We start from the raw sequence: 21,675 nt of genomic DNA, 5'->3' as shown, positions 1-21,675 counted from the left end.
TGCTTTCCTCTCCTGTACCTCTACAAAAAAGCCCAAACAACCACTTTTTTGATAAAGTTTCTACGGTGCTTTTTTTCTCTTTCACCTATTTTTCTTACTTTTCTTGGGTTTGGAGACTATTTTACTTTTTGACTTTTTTTCTTCAGGGTTTGGGGAAGGCAAACAGTAGAGTCCGGCGAGGACCCGATTGGCTCATTTTTGCAGTGTGAGATGAAGCTGGAGAGTTGTTGATGCATAAAGCCGTTTTTCCCTGGGTCATGTGACACCACACTGCTGATCCCATTGGTGGATTTTTATGGGTGTCTTTTGTAGCTTTCACAAGCTAAAGCAGTGGTTGGTTACCTTCTTGTCGGCTCAGGTCGATATTTTGAATTTTGTCTTCTAATACAAATGCATTTTATTTTTCAGCTAAGGGTTGTCAGAAGGTTGTAAGTTGTGCCGACATACATTTCTTGCCAAGATTTGCATGTCAAAACTTTTGTTACAGAGGGTTATATGTTGGTTCTGCCTTATATAATACTTCAATTAACATTTTTCCACATATATGAGCAGCATTTTTCAATTTTTTGTATGGGCTGCCTTTTTTTGAAAGTTACTTCACATAGATGAAGTCCCAAATTATTCAGTTAGGTGAAAAGACACTCGATTTGTGATTGAATATGCTAAAATTCATACCTAAATTTCTTTCTTTCAATTGTCCTCCCCTTGTTATGCTGCTTTCTTATACTGTAAACCTTTTTTCGTTTGATCCATGTTTCCCTGAAGCAGTATCACTCATCCCCATATTGACCAGTCCAGTGACATGTTGTATATTGAAGGGCTTGCCCCTATTCTTCAAAATGAAATTATGACTCTTTTTTTACATTGGCGCTAGGATAAGGGTCTTTTTAGACCCTATAGCCATATAAATAATCAGGCTTTTTCTCTAAAGAAGTCATCAACAAGGTAAATGTATTACAGATAGAAGGAAATGTAGGTGTTTTTCTTTTCTTTTCTTTTGGATTTGGTTGACAATGTGTTATTTTTCCTTTCCCTTGTTGTTACTTTAGCCCTGTTAAGAGGAACAGTATATTTGTATTGCAATGCCTTGCATGATTACCATGTGCAGCTATCCCTCACGTATAGTATGGTAACACAGTCCTCAGCCAGTGGATCAGACTGTGATAATGATGGGGGATAAACTTTAAAATATAGAGTTTATAGTAACAGATGCAAGAACGTAGTTTATTTGTTGTTTAATTACAACTTTCCTCAAACTGTCCGACTACTGAGGCTTGAAAGGACAAAGCAAAGCTAGAAATGAAGGGGGCTGAGCTTGGCCTCCTTGAGGTCAAACAACTTTTTTCTTTATTTTCTGCTTGTGAACTTGATGATGAACAACATCATTTTAACCAAACATATGCCACTACCCCGTTTGCTATTCCCAACCAGGAGCCCTCCAGATAGAGCAGAGTGAAGAGTCGGACCAGGGGAAGTATGAATGTGTGGCGACCAACAACGATGGAACCCGCTACTCTGCCCCAGCAAATCTATATGTCAGAGGTAGGAAACACGTGCTGACATCACTGGCATGCTTTCTATCAAACATTATATTAACTTCCTCTTTAAAGTTCATGAGGAACCTTTAAATCAGCAAATAAAAGTCTGCAGGGGCCATATCCTCTGAGGTCATTGTAAGTATGCTATGTTTTGGATGTTTTGTTTCTTTTTTTTTTGCACTTGACTTACCTGCACTGATTTGAACCTACAGTATCTGCTCGGTTATTTGTCTCTGGTCCTCTCTGTTGATAATCCTGAGTCTAACACCAATGACTAGACTGCTTGCTGTGTTTATCTACTAATTGCCTTTCAAACCTGACTGTCGGAGGTGGTAAAGGGTGGACGGCCCTCCTCCATCAGTCCCAACTCTTTCCCCAGCAGTGAACAGATCCTCTCTGGCCTTTTTTCTCCCTATTGATCAACATTGGAAGGACACCTTTAATCTTAGTTTTTAGTTTTAATGATAATGGAGTTTAGCTAAAACTGGTATAATAATATTATTTCATTATCCTACTCCATATCTCAAATTAGCTTGTAAAACAGTCATACTTTTTGTTTGCTGCACAGTGCTAGAAATATATAGCTTCATGATTTTATCAAAAACAAGAAAGTATATGTGGAGTAGCAGCAGTGGCTTGCTTTTAGTAATCTTTTTCCACTTCGCTTTTAAAGTCACAATATGTGGTGCGACTGTTGTTACTGCTTCTCACTTTTACTTGCACACAGCAGTCAAGGATTAATTTGCTTTTATGTACAAAACCCACTGTTACTATTCCGGTATTGTCAAGTATTGATTTAATTTAATTCTCTATAAATATATATATGTGTAGCAGATTTTTTTCCATTCTTTTTTTTGTAATTTTCAAATATATTTCACAATGCTCTTCAGTCTTATGGTTAGCTTTTGTAATCACCTAACCACCATCCAGTTCCCAAGTAATATTATACACAATATATAATAATGTAAAATATATATATATTTTTTTAATTGTCATTATAAGCTAACCACATGGCTTGGGCAGAATTTGTATTTTAAGTAAACTTTATTTCTATTCAACATGTTTGAGCTCAGACTTTGTAATCTGGGTGCCAGGGAGATACAAGGGGCTCCCTGCACCTTGGAGACAGAAGGTGCTTCGAATTGTTTAAGTAGCATTTGAACACCTAAAACATGGCCTTTTTACTCTCTGTGTTTCCCTTGTTTTTCTCCTTTCCTTATTTCATTTTTGTTCTGCATCAAATCCTTACATCCTCAGAGCTGCGAGAAGGTTGGTGTGTTTTTACTTTTTGAACACAACACAAAACAGAAACATTTGTTTGCCACAAAAAAAATGAAAAACAACATTTTTCTCAATTTTCTTTTTTTTTTTACTTCTATTGATATCATTTTTTATCTTTGTCGCTCATTCAATGTTCATGTTCCCATTGAGAATGCCCTTGAGTGACTGTCCAACAGGTGGTGCATGTTTGCATCTTTGAGGTGGGGTGGTAGGGACGATATTTGCATCTGTCTGAGGGTCTATTTGCATGGTCACCTTTTAATGCTTGAGCTAGTCATCCCCTTACCCCGTTCTGTACCCCAACCCTTACCCCGTCAGTGTTCCTGCTTGGTTTCCCTGATGACTAACACAGCAGGTCAATGAGATAAAATTAGTACAATTTTATTAATAAAATAAATTATATATAAAAAAGTAATGTGACACACAACACCAGCAAGAACAATGTCCTTGATTTCTATGGGCCCCTGGAACTAAGAGCTGCTCTTCTACAGTACATAGATGCAGAGCTGCGCCATATGAGCACTGAATCTTTCTCTCCATAGAGCCATTTAAGCATCACTACACTCACATTTTCCCTGTGGTGCTCTCCCCAATTGAAGTTTCAGAGATAAAAATATGTTAAAGCAAAATCCATCCTTTGTTGTAATGGGCACTAAAGTCAAGCGCCAAAGCTATAAAAGCAACCTTGCCCCCCAGAGATTATACTCTTCCTCTGACGAGGATGCTTCTGCGCAGGAAGTCATGAAAGAATGATGTATTTAGAGCGTTATCCACGAGACTTGACAAATGTAATGATATTCAAATGAGCAGGATAATATTATGTCTGTGGGGAGCGTGATCCAATTGGATATTAATTAAATATTGAGTGAGAGAAACGTTGTATTTAATAATGCAAGCAGTTCCCCTAGATTTCCTCTCTGGAGAGCGGCAGCCTGCTCAACAGAATGGGCTTTGTGAATTAGTGGCAGGCAGCAGGAAGCGCGTGCCTATGTTGCAGTCAAATATACCTGCACAAATAACTAGTTTATGGGAACTAGTCATGGGAGCTACTATAGAGGCTGTTTACAAAGCAGGGTCAATTAACGGGCAATAAATACAAGTATTCAAACGTTTAAAAGTGACATTTTCCTTAAAAGCTTTCTTCAAGGTTCACTAAAGAATTGAATAAGTAATCTAACCCAAGCTAACTTTAATCTATTTCCTATACCATGAGCAGTAACACTGACTATACTTTAAATTTCAATCCCTCCCTTAATGTTTTATAACAATACCCTGTGTGTTTCCCTTATACCTAACCCATTTAGTTATAGGAATACTATATTATCTTTTTGTGTTCTGTCCATTCATTTACCCTTTTCTTCTCAAAGTGTTTCTTAGTTCTCCCAGGAGCTTGTGCTAGCCACATTTACAACAATGTAACACTACCAGACTAACCCTCCCATTACACTGTGTGCTACCACGTCTTCCTTCTGACCCCGTTACTACTTATTTTACCCTTGCAGCCCTCTCCCCCCCCCTGACTCCCTTACATGGTTGCCTCACAAAGTCACGTATTGTTCTTGTATGCATGACGGACTCTTGCTCCCCTCCAAAAGGCCTTGAAGCCGTCCATGTGCATTATGAATGTTATACATTTAAGTTAACTTGAAAGTCTAACCTTTTCTTTGAAGTTTTAGCCTTTTATTTTTTGAGAACATTTTTTGGGGAGCGGGGTAATATGTATCCACTAGAGCTGTCAAATGATATGTTTTTAAAAAAAAAAATCAAGATTAATATCAAAATTGTTGTAGATAATTATGATTATTCAAAATAAAATCACTTGATTATATTTTGAAATTACATGAAAAACACTTTGTTTATCATCAGCAAAACTTCAGAATCACAAGTAATCTTGTATAACAAAAATCCTGGTTAAGCTAAAACTTAGCAGTAAGAAAAAAGTGTACCACATACCTAATAGCATAGGAAAAGATCGACTTGGTTAGGTTTAGGAAACAAAACTATTTAGTTAGGTTTATGAAAAGATCATGGTTTGGGTTAGAATAACTCCGGAAGTGTCGTAACTTAAGTACGGAAGTTATTTGACACAAAACTACTTATTTTGGGTTGGCCGTAACTTCTTTATACTTCCTGGTTCACGATGTTGTTGATTACAAACAAATTGATTGTGTGGGCTATATATCCATTAAAGTGCATTACTTTTCGTAAGTATAGCTACAAACAGTGTTTGGGAACAGTCTGAGATCCTTGACATGTTTTTAGGTAAAGGTAAAGTTACATTTCAGAACTGTTTCTCTGAATAAGCTCTCTCAGCACTTTATCTGTAACTGTACTGAGGCCTGCAATCCTGTTAAATTAGCATCAGTTAATGTTCTTGATTTTGATTCACCCACAGGCTCGGACTGATTTGTACAATCATAGAACTTAGTGTAGCGAGGGACACGTTAATGCTTTAAGCGCCAGCATAATTGGTCCTCTTGTGATAAGACCTCTCATTCGTCATTGAATTCACCAGCATGAAGAAAGTATGCATAACTTTACTTTCATCCTCTGAGCTGTCTGGCAGAGTTATAACGTCTAAAAATCACTTTTAAAAGTAAAGACAGGACAGGGAAACATGTTAAGGGTGATTGTGTTATCACTCTGAAGTTGATCCAAAATGTATGAAACGCATAACATTTGACAGCCCTAGTTTTTACTGTGGACTGAGCCTGAGAAACATCATACTCCTTCGATGCGTGTGCGACCTCTTGGGACCGTTATCTATGCTTGTGTGATGTGAAAATTGTGATGAGGCACATTCTCTCACATCAGCTGGAAGTACGCAGCCTAAAAGTTGTTTCTTTGTATACAACTGTGGAGTGCTGTCGACTCTCCAGCACTTTGTGTAGTTCTGTATATCTGTACCGATGGTGATACAGTATTTTGTGCATGGCGCTCGTGTTGTTCATTCACCATTGAAATCTCAAAGTCTTGGATCAAATGTGATTAAATGTGTTTTCTTAACCTTCATCAAACATCTATATCTAGATACATATTTCAGTTTTATACTGCAATTAAACATTTAACATTATGCTAATACTCTTATTATGTAATGTCTAAATGTTAAACGATCAGTCTGTTTTGTTTTGGCAACATTTGAGGAGAATCCAGAATTTTTTTTTCTATAATTGCATTTCAGTTCTTCCATTTCCTACTGGGTTTTCACACTGCGTTTTGTCTTTTTCAGTACGCCGGGTGCCACCGCGATTCTCCATTCCACCAACAGACAATGAGATCATGCCAGGCGGCAGTGTCAATATCACATGTGTGGCAGTGGGCTCTCCCATGCCGTACGTCAAGTGGATGCTGGGTGCAGAGGACCTTACGCCAGAGGACGACATGCCCATTGGACGGAACGTCTTGGAGCTCACAGACGTCCGGCAGTCGGCGAACTACACCTGTGTGGCCATGTCAACCCTCGGGGTGATAGAGGCTGTGGCGCAGATAACGGTGAAAGGTAAAGCTGCTGCTTCTTTACAATTAAAGGCTGAAACTCCAGCAGTATGCTCTTACGATATATACATGAAGGATAGAGCTGGACTTAATAATAATAGCGCACTCAAAATGTTTCAAATTATGCAATTAGTTAAAAATGTATATATCGATTTGAAGCTAATTTATGTTAGGAGTAAATATCCAAGCAGAGACTTCTGGCAGTGCTTTACACAAAGTCATTTACCTCTCACTCTGCTACGATAAGTCATCTGTGGAGGATTCCTTAAAGCTTTAGACAAGCCCTGACATCGGCCTCAGTGCATTAGATGCCAGATTGAGAATATAGTGAAGTGCTTATCTCTCAGCTGGAGAGCTACAGAGCTACAAGCTCACCATTTCTGTTAGCAAGAGGTAGAGGAGGGGGGGGGGGGGGGGGGGTGTGAAACGTAGTGAGTATTGTTTGGTGTCCTCTGTAGGCATGGTACTTATCTGAGTGTAATCATATCTACCCAGCAGCGTACCAGAAAGATATCCCAGATCGGTGTCGCCATGTTCACGTGCACACAAGGGACAGACTCGCGTACACACACTCGGCTTTGTTTTTTTCCTAGACATAACATAGAGATATTAGTCACAATATAACAGTCTGGCAGCAAGCTCCCCCAGAAGCATACTTCAGATGGCATATAAAGACAATCTATTGCCCTGATATCTTTTGCCATGTGCCACAGTGTGGGGAATTAAAGCAATAAATTTACCTGTTAAATTATTAAAGTGATAAACACTGGGAAATCTGAGATTAACGGCAAGAGCACTCTCAGCTGCTGAACATGGGGTATGCGAGCCTTTAATCTCACACTTTAGTTCATATGCAACTTTTGTTATTTTTACTAGAAAAGTGAAATAACATTAAGATGATCAACTCATTTAATAGAAAGCTGATAGAAGTCTCTTATGACTCCAGATATACTGTATTATCATCAGTATCAAGTGCAATGGGCTGGAAAATGAATACAATCAATATAATTCAGCCATCCACAAATTAAAATAAAGTCTCCATGGCCCATAACATAAAATAAAATTACTCTACAGAGATACAACTTGGCTGTATATTTTGCATTTCTGTTAATATTTATGTAATAATTATCATCACAGCATTGCCCAAGGCTCCTGGTATTCCTGTGGTGACCGAGCGCACAGCCACCAGCATAACATTGACTTGGGACTCTGGCAATCCTGAACCGGTGTCCTACTACATCATCCAACACAAGTCCAAGTACTCGGAGGACTCGTATAAGGAGATCGATGGCGTAGCCACCACTCGCTACAGCGTGGGAGGCCTGAGCCCGTACTCGGACTACGAGTTTCGGGTGGTGGCGGTGAACAACATCGGGCGAGGGCCACCCAGTGAGAGCATAGAGGCCAAAACAGCGGAGCAGGCACCCAGCACGGCACCGAGGCAAGTCAGAGGTCACATGCTGAGCACCACCACAGCTGTCATCCACTGGGATGAACCGGAGGAGGCTAACGGGCAGATCATGGGCTACCGAGTCTATTACACCATGGATTCCAGCCTGCACGTCAACCTCTGGGAGAAGCAGATTGTTCGGGGGTCTAACTTTGTCACCATCCAGGGCCTTATCCCCAATAAGACCTACTACATCAAGGTTTTGGCCTACACCTCAGTAGGCGATGGACCTCTTTCCGCAGACCTTCAAATCATCGCTAAGACGGGAGGTGAGCATGGGTTGTTTTGGTTGTTATAATTGAACAACTTCAAAGTTTAACAAATGTTCAGACTCAACAGTAAAACTTGGAGTGTCACAAACATTTTTGAATCCACGTTATTTTAGTCACAGATCCTCATTAGTGGTTTATAGTTGTAAACACACAAACATCTTGAGGCTGTCAGCAAAAACTTCAATTGGCTTTCTCAAGAGGGAAAAGTAGTTTTGTATCAAAAAAGTTAACTAAGAACAAGAAATTAAAATGCCTAGTAGTTATTTACTTCTTATGAAAAAGCATTTTCTTTGTCTGCACTGTACTAATTTGGCTGAAACGACTTTGTCTCCTGAAATACAATGTGGCTCTTGTAGCAATAACTCTAACCACAAAGTGGCATTTGTGCCAGCATGACTGTAAAGATAATGAATAGTGCAAGATGTGGAGAGTAATGAATTCTTCTCTTCATTCCCATTGCAGTTCCTTCCCAACCAACCGACTTCAGAGGAGAAGCCAAATCAGAAACAAGTATTTTACTGTCATGGATCGCCCCGGCGCAGACTGGACAGGAAAATTCAATTACAGGATATGAACTTATGTACAGGAAGAGGGATGACAAAGAGGAGGTAATTATTTCCTGACTTTGACCCATTTTGGCCATCCATTAGATTAAAAGTCTGTTATAACAAACAAAATACACACAGTAACTAATTACTGAGTAGTAGTTTGATTGTGTTGTGCAATCTTGCATATTTGTTTATGTAGTTTCATGAAATTATAATCTTTTTGTGCTTCCCCAAAATATTTATACCAACACCAATAGCACTAATTAATAAGATATATATATAGATCTATATATATATTTATATATAGATCTATATATATAGATATATATTTACATAAAACCACACCTGTAGGATTAAGTTGGTCTATTTTAATGTGTTTTAATTATTGTCTCCACATGACACTTGACATAAAAAAAATTAATAAAGTAAAATACAGTGAAAAGAAATGGGTATATTTTCCTATATAACAATAACATGGTGCAATTACAGGTCCAGCGTTGTTTAAATGTATATTAACAATATTTTTTTAGGGCAGTTTATTGGCAAGAATCTGTCAATACGATACATACCATGATACAGGGGTTACGATTCAATATATTCCGATATATTGCAATACTGTAAGCAATACATTGCCATTTTTTAAATCAAATTTATGGAAAACTGTCATAGTATAAAGAACACACCACCATTTGCATATATCACATTTGCATTTATCACAATACCTGTAGCATCCAACATAATAGCACTATTTTGCGAGGGAACATCTCTTTTGCAAATGAAATAAAGTATTGACTGAGTTAATATTTGCATGTAAACTATTTATTAAAAATCAATACAGTGTTTTTGAAAAATCTATATAGTATCACAAAACATAATATTGTGATACTCGACATTTGCGATATCTTATTACACCCCTAATATTAATGGTAATTAGTTATTAACAGTCTATGATCAAAAAAGTTGTAAAGTTACACCATAACGGACAACACTAATAAAGACAGCCATATGACTGTATAATTACTGTTTGTGTAATCAGGATTGGTTCATACAGTATGATAAATCTGTAATGTAAAGGGAGATGATGGTCAGACACTATTGAAGAGTGGGCTTCACCATGCAACTCGTCAATCACTATAAAGTGTACTAAATTGAGCATCACACTCATCTAAATAATCTAGTTTCTACTCTCTATAATCTAGTTTTATTTCTGATAGCAACATCTTGTACCCTCAAGTTTTATTTTCATATCAAAAAGCAGCATTTTCCTATTAATTTTTTATTTGGAACTCCCTGTCTTTAATTAAAACTGACAATAGGAAAACTTTCTCCACAGAAACGTATCAGCTTTGAGCCGACAACAACATACCTGCTGAAGGACTTGAAGCCCTTCACTACTTATACTTTCCGGCTGGCTGCCCGTAGTAAACATGGAGTTGGAGCTTACACCAATGACATCTCGGCAGAAACCCCACAGACACGTAGGTCTTCTTCCTTATCTGACAGAGTTTAAACTATTTGCGAAGGAACACATTTTCAAATGCATTCCAAATTTAAGTGTGCTGCAAAATCCCTCCAAAAAAGTGACAAGAATGTCAGGAAGGTCCTGAGCACAGATAAAGCAAATATGACTTTTCTTCAAAGGGTTGATGCATTTGAAAAGATGTAAACACTTGAAATAGTAAATAAGTGTTACCTGACCATGCAGTATTCACTTTGAAAAGGTTGCATGGACAGCGTACCCAGGCTTTCTTGTAAAGTCACGAGACAAGGTTACAAAAACTACCTCTCTCCATCTTTGTTGTGCAAAAACAGTCTTGACTGAAATGAATGATAAAGCCTTGAATTATTTATATGAATGCCCACATCCGCGTTACCCAACTGTTTCTCATAAGTGAAAGGGCATTTCAGGAAGCCTTGTCTCTTGACATTGCACGTCAGCCAAAAATAAGAGAGTAGGGATTTTTTGAGAATGAGCTTTCTATGTAGCAACACTGCCAAGAACCACTTGGGATTTTCCCATTTTCGGCATTGACGTTTATACACATTTCAAATTAGAATCAAGAAAGTTGTGGAGTAACGATATCATAGAAAGCTCAAGTATTGTCTCTGTAGTTAGGGACTTTTCCACCCAAAAGACCACAGATTTATGAAATTGAAAAAATTGGATTCTGTTACAAAGTTAAACTAAATCCAGTGCAGTTCACCTCGTTTTGATTACAAGTTAGAGTATTCTCCAAAAGTGAAAACACACTGAACTGTCTGCCTTTGCAAATCTAACATAAATCTGAGGTCTCTGAAAGACAAGGGCAGGGATCAGGTGGGTATAAAAGCTCAAACTCTGCCCAATTGTTTGTCCTGAAGTAAATCAAAAAGTGCATGCCAATGTTATCAGAATCTAATAAATCAGTCGTGTCTCCTTGGGAAGTTCTCTGTTGTACAATCAGGCTTTTACCACAAACCAACAGGCTTCGGAAAGGTTGGTGACAAATACAACATTTTTCTATTTTAAATAGTTAAAGCATCAACCTTTATGTTTTTGGATTGATGGTAACTGCTTGCCAAATTTGTCTTAGATATCACTACATTTATTTTGGAATGGTTTATCTTAAATTTCTGAAGTACATTCAAATATTTTTAGGTTTTCATTTTAGAATTAAAAGGATCTAACGAATAGAATATTAGGATATATGATTTTTGTTTCCCTTTTTTTATAATTTATTTTTTCCATGACAAAGGTAGGTTACATATGTTAAAGATGTCCTTTTTCCAATCAACACCTTCCATTCATCATCAGTGTGCACACTTTTGTGTTTTTTGCCTTTTGTTTTGTCTGTATTTGTGATGTTTCATTGATTTGATATACTTTTTATTTACCCACATAAGTCCTTGTGCTATTTCCTCATTTTGTGTCATTTTATGTTCCTTTTCTTTTTTCCTTTGTTTGGTCAATTCTACCATCATCACCCCGATCAAACCAAAACTGAAACTCCTTTAAAACAAAAATCCAACTCACTGGACGGCCTGACCAAACAAAAAACCCTTCACCTGCACCAAATCCAACTCACCAACCAGAACCCTCAGGCCCACCTCAGGACGTCAAGTGCTATAGCCCCAGCTCCACCAACGTCCTGGTAAGTTGGCGGCCACCCCCAGTGGAATTACAAAATGGGATCATAACGCAATACGCCATCCAGTATGCTGCGACTGAAGGGGAGGATACTACTGCTCATCAAATCTCCGACATCCCTTCGGAAAGCTCTCAGTACCTTTTGGAAAACCTGGAGAAATGGACAGAGTACCGTGTGACGGTCACTGCTCTCACAGATGTCGGGGCAGGACCGGAAAGCCTGCCACAGATCATCCGCACAGAGGAGGATGGTATGTGTTCGCTAAACAAAGCTCCAGCTGCAAATCCAGTCTACCCCTCTTAACCTACCCCGTCAATACTAACAACCTCGCCTATATCTACAACTCCCTCTTCTTTTTCTACCCTCTCTGCCTGCTTCTAATATAAAAGACTGTCGCCACTTGATACTTTTAGCCCCATTTTTGGACTGTGCACTTTTTCAACCACGCAAACTGTGACTCACTTTGAGAAAGCACCTTTTTTCTTTTTCTTTTTTTTCCCTACGCTGCTCAATTTCAACACATGGTATGACATTTTCAACTGAAGGCCTCCAACTTCCAGTCCCAACTGTCATTTTTGAAATATTCTCTGCAGTGTTTTTTAAAGGCAGCATTTTTTTTTTTATTTAAGGAACTTGGCAAAAGGACAAGTTCTGGACAGTGGGAATAACAAAAGGTGGAAGAATTTTTTGAAGGCCATTTTTTATATTTTTTTTCCCCTCATGTGATAGAATCATTTTTTTATTCATTTTTTTTCCTCGCACCATAGCCAAAATTCTTGTAGTGCTTCAAGTACTTGAAACACTTGAAGCCCCCCTTTGGCTCCACTTTTCTATTTTGGCAAAACACATTTTTATTCCATGTTTTAAAAATCCACTCTACCCATTTTTAATGTTTCAAGATTAGGTCAGTTGTCAGACCTGTTTTTGCTGTTGTTTTTTCCCCTTACCATTGTTGAAATATTGATGTCATGCAGTGCTTGTTGCAGTTTGCTGCACTTTTGTGATTTTTTTGTCACTGCAGCATTTTGCGCAACGGCTTTTGGGCAAGATTTAAAAAAGGAGGGTGCAAGGGGTTCTCTATAATTTTGACTTTTTTTCTTCTATCCCATGGTGTTCCTCCAGTTCCTAGCGGGCCACCTCGTAAAGTTGAGGTGGAGGCTGTCAACTCCTCATCAATTAAAGTGATCTGGCGTTCACCGATGCCCACCAAGCAGCACGGTCAGATCCGAGGGTACCAGGTGCACTATGTCAGGATGGTTAATGGGGAGCCCACAGGACAGCCAGTCATCAAGGACATCCTGATTGATGATGCCCAGGTAAAACACCCTTCTCAGCCAGCCACCTCATCTCTCAGACACGTAGTATCGCTTTCTCTCTCACACCTTTACATGCGCTACAGCAAAGTCTTTTATTTGGAGTGGAAAAAAGCTCACTTTCATCGTGTCATATCAGTAATTGAACTCTGTAAAGTGAGTAGTGACTATTTAACAGGTATGTCACTAATTACAATTCTACCTGATGCAGAATTTGGGCACATATTTATCTACACTTGATATCATTATTTTTACAACAAACAAATTTATTTGGTGGTTGCAGACAAACTGTGTGCATATTTTCTCACCAGTGATTAGTGTCTGTGCCTGGCCTTATTTGTTGTCTCTTTTCTCTCCATATTCTTATATCATAATCAGTGGGAATATGATGATACAACTGAACATGTGAGTAGTTAAACTTGACAAAATCCCAATCTTTTTCCCCTGCTTTCATCCTCTGCATGAATGGCATGTGTATTTTGTGCATTACGAGTTCAAGACCTCAAGGTTTAGAGCATTAGGTTGAGCGCTATTTCAACTTCTTAAGATACTACGACAACTGCAGCTGGAATTCTCGACTAACACTAATACTGACCTGAAAGGTTTGAATTCTGTTGTGTGTTCACTGACAAGGTTATTTTGTTACACACCGAAGAAACATACTCTTTGCCAAGTATTTATTTACCAAAGCTTATCAACACTATCCTTTTCCACTGAAGCATGCCTGAATTTGAAGTGAGAGAATGTGTCTCTTGTGTCTTTTGTGATGATTATGCTGACATCACATCCCACTTTTATCCCTCTACTTGCTTGTATCTGCAAATCAGCGAGTGAGTGTTCTGCAACTAAAGTACTGCCTCTTTACAGGAAATGATCATCACAGAACTGCAGGCTGAGACCACATATTCAGTTACTGTGGGAGCCTATACGACAAAGGGCGATGGTGCACGCAGCAAGCCCAAACTGATCACCACCACTGGCGCAGGTATCGTAACCGTGACCGCTCTCAAACCTCCTGTGGTTCTCTGCTAATATACTTTTTTATATGAAACTGCATTTCTGCTCTGTAAAGCTGTGAAAGTGCTGCCAATAAGGAAAAAATAGCACTAGGCAGATATTCTTGTCATCGAGCGTGTAAAGTGTGAATGCAGCTAATTGCTGTCTCATTTAGTGCAATAACTCTTACCCACTGGTGTGACACAGCAATGCTGGAGGCATTTTAAAAATAATGAAAAATGTAGAGGGAGTGAAGGAAGGACAAGGAAAAAAAGGACACCCGAGTTCAGGTCTTTTACTCGCCTCTTTTGGCACATTTATACCACAGTAAAATTACTTAGAAGTACTCACAATCACACAGATAGTACATCGACTGATAATGCCTGCCCACTACATATATGATAAAATAGAAAAATGGTTAACCATATTTATAACAAGTTGTCCTTTTCTCCATTGGTATTGTCTTAGTTCCTGATAAACCTCGGCTAATGGTCAGTACAACCAACATGGGCACAGCTCTCCTCCAGTGGCATCCCCCAGCAATAACCCATGGTCCCCTGCAAGGCTATCGCCTCCGCTTTGGCCGCAAAGACGTGGATCCTCTGACTGTAATCGAGTTCCCCGAGCGAGAGAACCACTACACTACCAAAGAGATCCATAAGGGAGCCTCATACACTTTCCGTCTTTCCGCGCGCAACAAGGTGGGCTTCGGTGAAGAGACGGTCAAAGAAGTCACCACAAATGAGGACGTCCCAAGCGGCTACCCTCAGAGCATTACAGCGGAGGGTGCTACCACCTCCACTATCCAGGTTACCTGGCAACCTGTTTTGCTGGCAGAGCGAAACGGCCAAATAGTGAAATATGCTCTGCAGTATAAGGACATCAACAGCCCACGCAGTCCCTCAGAACTCTTCATCACCGCCCCGGAATCAACAGTTATCCTGGATGGCCTTAAGGCAGATACCACTTATGATATTAAAATGTGTGCCTTCACCAGCAAGGGCTCTGGTTCCTATAGCCCAAGTGTCCAATTCAGGACACAGCCTTTGGATCAAGGTAGGACTAGTCCCTGAACCTTTTTTGCTCTTTCCCTTTTAAAACCAACCTTTACCTGCGCAGCCCTTTCCAACCACAGCAGCTTCCTCTGAAAGCTTCAAATTGCAGAAGTATGGAATCAACCACAGGACTTTGGTATTAACATATTGTCCTACCCTTAGTCTCCCTAATCTAAGAATGATTTAAGAATCTCACATGGTGTAAGTATGTATGTTTTTTTGTGTCTCGTCAGTCATGCCAAGGTCAGTCATTAATTTAAGAGTTGGTGTTGGTAAGAAGGTAAGAGGAAAGTGTTGAGCTCAGCGTAGTACTTATTTCAGCCTGGTTTTGAAGGAGACATTCTCAGGTAAGCACTGGTGTGGGACCACTAGTGTAGATAGATTTAAAAAAGAAAAGGATGTTTTGTGTCTAAATCACCTGCTCCCCCTTTCTTTTAGCAGTGTTTGCAAAAAATTTTCATGTGAGAGCTGCCATGAAGACATCCGTGTTGCTGACCTGGGAAATCCCAGAAACCTACAACCCAGCTCAGCCTTTCACTGTGAGCACTGCCGAGACAAATATAACATTTTCATATGTATTGACGTACTCTATGCATTACTATGACACGGAAAATGATTCAGTTAGCATCCGCAACAAAGACTTCACATGAAACATCAACTCATTCACATACAGATCCTTTACGATAACGGGCAGAGCGTGGAGGTGGATGGGAAGCTAACGATGAAGCTAATCACGGGTCTTCAACCTGAGACACAGTACTCCTTCCTCCTGACCAATCGTGGCAACAGTGCCGGAGGTCTGCAGCATCGTGTGTCCACCATGACGGCCCCAGACATTCTCCGCACCAAACCCTACCTGATTGGCAAGACCAACTCCGACGGTATGGTGACTGTGGAGCTACCAACAGTGCAGACAGCCGAGAGAGTAAGGTGAGTAGAGATGATCGAACTAACGGTGCATTCTAATTACTTGTAATCGAGTCTGCCCCCCTGAACGTTGATGATGTGAATCATCAGTCGAAAAGCCCCAAAGTCGACTCACATTTTGTCAGTCAAATGAATGCCCTTTTTCTTCTTTATTTTTGCTGTGCTATTGTACACAGCCTAAAGTCCCTTGCACACCAAGTCCGTATTTTTTCATTGTGTCAATCACGTTTACACACTAACTCCCAAACTTTCGTCCGTCATTAAAGTTTTCGGAACAGGTTTGATGTTCTGCGTTTGTTTGCATCCATCAAAAGCCAAAAGAGGGATGTTCGACCACTCAGATCCACCGTCTGTGCAAACGTCATCAACCAAAATGGCGTTATAAACATTCACTTCGTCTCCCAGCACAAAGCACTTTATGATTAAGAAATGAAAGAATACAGAGATGCAGAATTTAAAGATAGATTGTAGCAGATAGATTGATTGCAGAACAGCTTGGAATCGGGAATAATTGCAAAACAAAAGATGTACGAAAATGATAGCTTCTTGCTATTGTTTTTCATTAATTTTCCCCATTTGGGACTAGCACTATCCATCGCACCCACGTAATTAATTTAGTTTTGTCTCGTAATGTGAATTTTCACAACAAATAGAATGATAAAACACATCGGACTCAATGTGCACGGTTTCTGTGCGTAAAGTTTTTTTATCGGATGACGGATTTAAAAAATATGAAAAATACGGACTCAGTGGGCAAAGACCTTAATGCAGGAGAACAGCAAGGCAGGCTGTAAACTTTAACAAGCCGAATCTTGTCTTTAAATGACCCCTGACTGGTGCATCAACCTGAGGTGCTGTCTCTGAGTTGATTCTGAATATCCAGATTTGGGTACTGCCCTATTTGTAATTGCCAAATTGCATCAAGCATAATAGTATTTTACTGTATAAAAATGGCTCTTTTCTTGGATATGTGACTTGTAAAGACATCACTATGGTGCCTTGGCCCTTTCTCTGTCCATTCCTAATGTCCATATTACTGATAATTATTTCTCACTGATGCATTATGGATCGAAATAAAGACGATAACTTGATAGCTGACCTTGTCGGGGGTAATTCTGCCAAAACAGTCATTTATATTCATCCCTACATTTCAGTGTAATATCCACTTCACCTCAGTCATTACACACTGAAGCTGCCCGACTCATTTAAGCGCACTCCTCTAAGCCCTATAAAGTCTCTTAGAGCCTTTCAACAAAGCCCAGGGTTGTCAGAAGGCCAAGCAACACATCCGATTGTAGACTGATGCTTCAAACCCATCTTGGGTTTTTTGATCTTGCTGGATGCACTTGGCCCACTGTCTCCCATGCCAGAGCTTAAGCTAATTAGTTTCCCATTAGCCTGCCACACTGCCTTGCTGGCTAACGCTAGCTTGTGCAGTGCCCAACATGGAAGCCCAGAAAACTCTGGCAGAAGCTGTTATCTCTCCTGCCACCCTGATGAAGGGATGAAAATCCCTCTAATTCTGTATCTTTTCTGCGTTCGCAGAGGTCTCCTAATTAGCCCACGGGGGGCCCCAGTGAGGTGTAACCGTATTGCCCGACTTCTCTGAACATGCTTAAATTAAATAGAAAACATAGAGGAAAATGGCCCCAATCAAGTGATAAAGACTTGCATAAACTGCTAATGGCATGATTATGCATTATTATCAGCTTCTGTTAAGCAGACTACCCTCTCTAATACAGGTCGACATTGTGGACATTGGGCAATGCTGTATTTGTTGTTCCTGTCATACAGGGTTTTGTTTGTCTAGGAAACAGTGACCTTTGATGTGCAAATATAACTTGTGTCTTTTAAAATGTCTAGATCATTAATATACTGTACTTTACATTCTATTTTCCAGGGGATATTACATTGTGGTAGTGCCTCTGAAGAAGCAGCGCACCGGCAAGTTTTTCAAACCCTGGGACAATCCTGATGAGATGAATTTGGAGGAGGTAACTTTAAAGGCTGAGCTGATTATAATGACTTATGATGAAAGTGAAATTTTCTATTATCCAGTTATCATACACAGCTTCTCAACAGGGCCTATATATCTGTGTGCACATACCACACATTTCTTTTCTCAAAACTGGAAAAAAATAAGTTAAGGCCGTTAAGAGGGCAGGAGGAAGAGGAGATGAGTCTCGCTGATTGACGCAAATAGCTGCAGAGAGCACTGTTCATATGGAAATGAGAACATGAAGTAGCCATCAAGTGCACTGCAAACTCAACCCCCATCCCCACCTCCTCCTCCTCCTCTTTGTGTCTGTGGTAATTACCTGAAGAGCTGCATCAGGCCTTCATGTCTCTTCCCATTCCAGGCAAAGCTAGGCTACTGCGTATGCACAAAACACTTGACAACTTTTATATTTAGTCAGTTGAGATAATTCATGAGCTTCTGTGCAATGCAGGTATGATTAAACGTGTAAGCAAACGGACCCTTTGTATCACTATGTATCCTAAGCTGTGATTACATTTGAGGTATTCCTTTATATGCAATGTCAAACATTGAAAGCTAATGGTTCTGCACATTCAGTGCAGCATATACTGCAGTCCTAGAAATGTGTAGCTTCAAAAAAGTTATTCCCCTTTAGGTCACAAAAAAACTGAAATTCTGGCAAGCATTCTTATTTGTGAAATCCTCTGGCAAATTATACCTTATTTTGAAACTGTGAGTTTTTAAAATATTTATTTTCTATTGTATAAACATCACAATGTATCTAGTGTCTTGGGGGCTAAAAGAAAAAACACACCATGTCTCATCTGGCATTGGCTTTACAGCTCATGCCTACAGGCCCATGTCTGTAGCCTTGACCGATTGCCCAAAAGTCGCCCCTCTGTCAGAATTTATTTGTTTGTCAATATTGGCACTCACCTTTTCACAACTTTTCCCAAGGGCAGCTAGATTTAGCCGTGTTGACAGGAGAGATGATTGAAGACATTATCGGGCAGCACCAACAGCCCCGCAGCCATAACAGAGCACACACGAGAACGCACACACTCTAATGTGAATGACAGGCGCACAGAGCGCGCACGCACACACTCGTCCGTGCACCCAAGTCAGAGATATGAAATCAGATGCCCAGACAACTAGCCAGGCTTGATTAGCATAATTATGATCCACGCTTTGTACTGGAAGTTTAAAGTCGGATGGAGCAGACTTGTATGAAGGGCACACTTGATGAGTTTCTTTCAGCCTATTAGTATTATTATTGCTGGTTGGAGGAGCAAAGGTGGTATTCTTGGCTCTAATATGAGTTACTGTGGAGACTATGAACATTGGAAGAAAAAAATCAGTGGTTTGATAAGTAATAATTTCCTTCCAAAACTGGCAGTGACATTGGAGAAATATTCAAGTGTACAAATGTTTTGGATAATCCCTGCCAATAGCATACTCATTTTTAATTTTTAAGATTTTTTTTTTTATACATGGCATAACACAGTTTTAAGCCATTTGTTGATACATAATGTAATTTATCATATCTTTCATTCATATTTATGAAAAAAACGAATTGGAAAATAAATTACAATGTTAATCAAATCCAGCAAAAAATTATCCAGTCTCTTATTTTTTTTTCCTGTTTGACGCTGTTGGATAATCCTCAACTGCTTTATATGCAGGAAATTCACACAATCTTTTAATCTCACATCTTTTGTAGTCAAAAAAAAACCCAGATGAAATAAGTCATTGATCTTTTTTGTAATGTTCTGCCTATTGCAATCAGCGTTTTCAGCTCTGCAATCAGAAAGGAATCTAGATAGACAGATTTGGTTTGTGTGGATGTGTTTTCATGTGTGGTGGAAGAATGTGTCCCTATGTGTTATCAACTGTCTGCCTCTTACTCCTCACTGTAGCTGCTGAAGGAGATAAACCAAACTAGCAGAGGCCTTCGGTTCCGGAGGCAGGCGGAACCCAAAGCCTATATCGCTGCCTACTTCAAAGACCTGCCCAACGATTTCACCCTGGGAGACGGCAAGACCTACAGGGGCTTTGAAAACAAGCAACTCCAGAATGGCCAGGAGTACATCTTCTTTGTGCTTGCTGTTTTGGAGATGTCTGAAAACGTAAGTCTGCTTTCTCGCACATGTATTATCTCCACTTTTCTCATATTATACTTGAGTTCAGCCTCAGACATGAGCTTGTTCTCCTCTGGGATATCCTGTGCTAGTGATCTCGTGGTCTTTGTGCTAGAGACTGTTCATGTTATTAAGCATAGAGGGTTAAATCCACCGCATCTTGGCGGAGGGTCGGAGTTTGCTTCTGGTCAGATGTGTTACTCGGAGCCCTTGCTAGGCTTCGTCTTAAAAACTTAAAGCTGCAGCTGGCCCAAGAAGCTGACCCTTGCTGCTTTGGGGAGAGAAACCCCTTAAGACCTTAGCTGATCGCAGGAATACCTCGATAACAGCGCTCCTCTTTAATTGCGTCCTACGTGCGGTCCACCTTATCTCTCAGCTGCTGCAGTTAGTGTGTACGTGCGCATGTGTCTGTCTGGACCGAAGACCCGAACGCCGCATGATTAGGCAGCCGCGGGCGTGATGAAGGATTTGATGAGCTGCAGGGTCTATAGTGCTGCCTCGCACTCTCTCCGCTAACCCCGAGTTCAGGTAGAGCAAAACGATAATGGCGAACGGAGGGAAATCTCTAATTTGCCCACTGAAGCATATATTTTCTTCCCACAAGACCTTTTTTTCTAATCTCCTCGTAGAATGTGAAATAGTTCAATCAAGGCTCCTGTATAGGAGAGATATTGAAGATAATTTTGATTGGTCAAACTGCAGCTTAGCAGAAATTGCACAGCAAAACTTGGAATTGCCTTTTAATTTGTATTGTTGGTCATGCTGGCTTCGTCAGAGTCTTGTTAGATATGCTCTGCAGTCAGGGTAAATTAATTGAAGTCTTGCAGTAGTGCTTTGAATATCTTGAGTTCAAAAAAGTCTACTGTATCCCTCAGCGTTCAGCTACGGATGTCAGAAATTATCTTTCAAAATCACCAGATTATAGATAAAATTACGGCATAAGGAGCAGGATGAGGTTCAGTACATAGAAGCAGAATATGGTGTTTGAAAAAAAAACAACACAACACCGATTATAACCTAGAATATTGATCACTGATTTGCTTTTCCTTGGCTCAGATCATGTATGCCACAAGCCCCTACTCCGACCCAGTCGTGTCAGCAGACATCGACCCCCAGCCGATCATCGATGAGGAGGAAGGCCTCATCTGGGTGGTGGGCCCTGTGCTAGCTGTCGTCTTCATCATATGCATCGTCATTGCCATCCTCCTCTACAAAAGGTGAGACTATTAAATGATTATTTGAATATAGAATTATAAAAATAATCCCCACTAAGTGAAACAAATGCACAGGAATCCGCCTCAGATGGGATAACAACCTTAACACCTGACATAAATATTACATACGGTACATATTGTTACTTATGTGCACTTAAAATTCATGTGTATCAACTCAATTTTTATGTATGACTACTCAATATTTAATCAATACACCACCACGCGCAAATCTTCAATTAGCACATTGGAATACACCCACTAAATGTAAGATTTTTATTTTAAGCCTGAGGCACATTGATCTTCAGACTATCTATGACCCCGACTCTCAGTAGCACACACACA

The 21,675-nt window shown here is 39.8% G+C and overlaps 1 protein-coding gene across 29 annotated transcripts in view; it reads left to right on the top strand.

The window, feature by feature from the left end:
• The window catches only part of LOC141760990 (receptor-type tyrosine-protein phosphatase delta), a 400,655-nt gene that overhangs the window by 349,688 nt on the left and 29,292 nt on the right, over positions 1-21,675 (top strand). For 6 of the 29 annotated variants that reach the window (XM_074624158.1, XM_074624155.1, XM_074624156.1 and 3 more), the window contains 11 exons: positions 1,432-1,542; positions 2,796-2,807; positions 6,049-6,318; positions 7,452-8,033; positions 8,499-8,644; positions 9,918-10,062; positions 15,518-15,615; positions 15,750-16,006; positions 17,904-17,997; positions 19,898-20,107; positions 21,176-21,336. In XM_074624158.1, the coding sequence (XP_074480259.1) occupies positions 1,432-1,542; positions 2,796-2,807; positions 6,049-6,318; positions 7,452-8,033; positions 8,499-8,644; positions 9,918-10,062; positions 15,518-15,615; positions 15,750-16,006; positions 17,904-17,997; positions 19,898-20,107; positions 21,176-21,336 (2,086 nt within the window). Of the gene's footprint in view, positions 1-1,431; positions 1,543-2,795; positions 2,808-6,048; positions 6,319-7,451; positions 8,034-8,498; positions 8,645-9,917; positions 10,063-11,656; positions 11,963-12,834; positions 13,029-13,403; positions 13,431-13,892; positions 14,011-14,489; positions 15,078-15,514; positions 15,616-15,749; positions 16,007-17,903; positions 17,998-19,897; positions 20,108-21,175; positions 21,337-21,675 lie in introns of all 29 variants that reach the window. The other 23 variants (XM_074624149.1, XM_074624146.1, XM_074624142.1 and 20 more) reach the window with 8 other exon arrangements.

This window comes from Sebastes fasciatus, chromosome 22, assembly GCF_043250625.1.
Source record: "Sebastes fasciatus isolate fSebFas1 chromosome 22, fSebFas1.pri, whole genome shotgun sequence".
NCBI lineage: Eukaryota > Metazoa > Chordata > Actinopteri > Perciformes > Sebastidae > Sebastes > Sebastes fasciatus.
The sequence above is the reverse complement of the archived record's forward strand: the minus strand, read 5'-3'. Positions and strand labels throughout refer to the sequence as shown.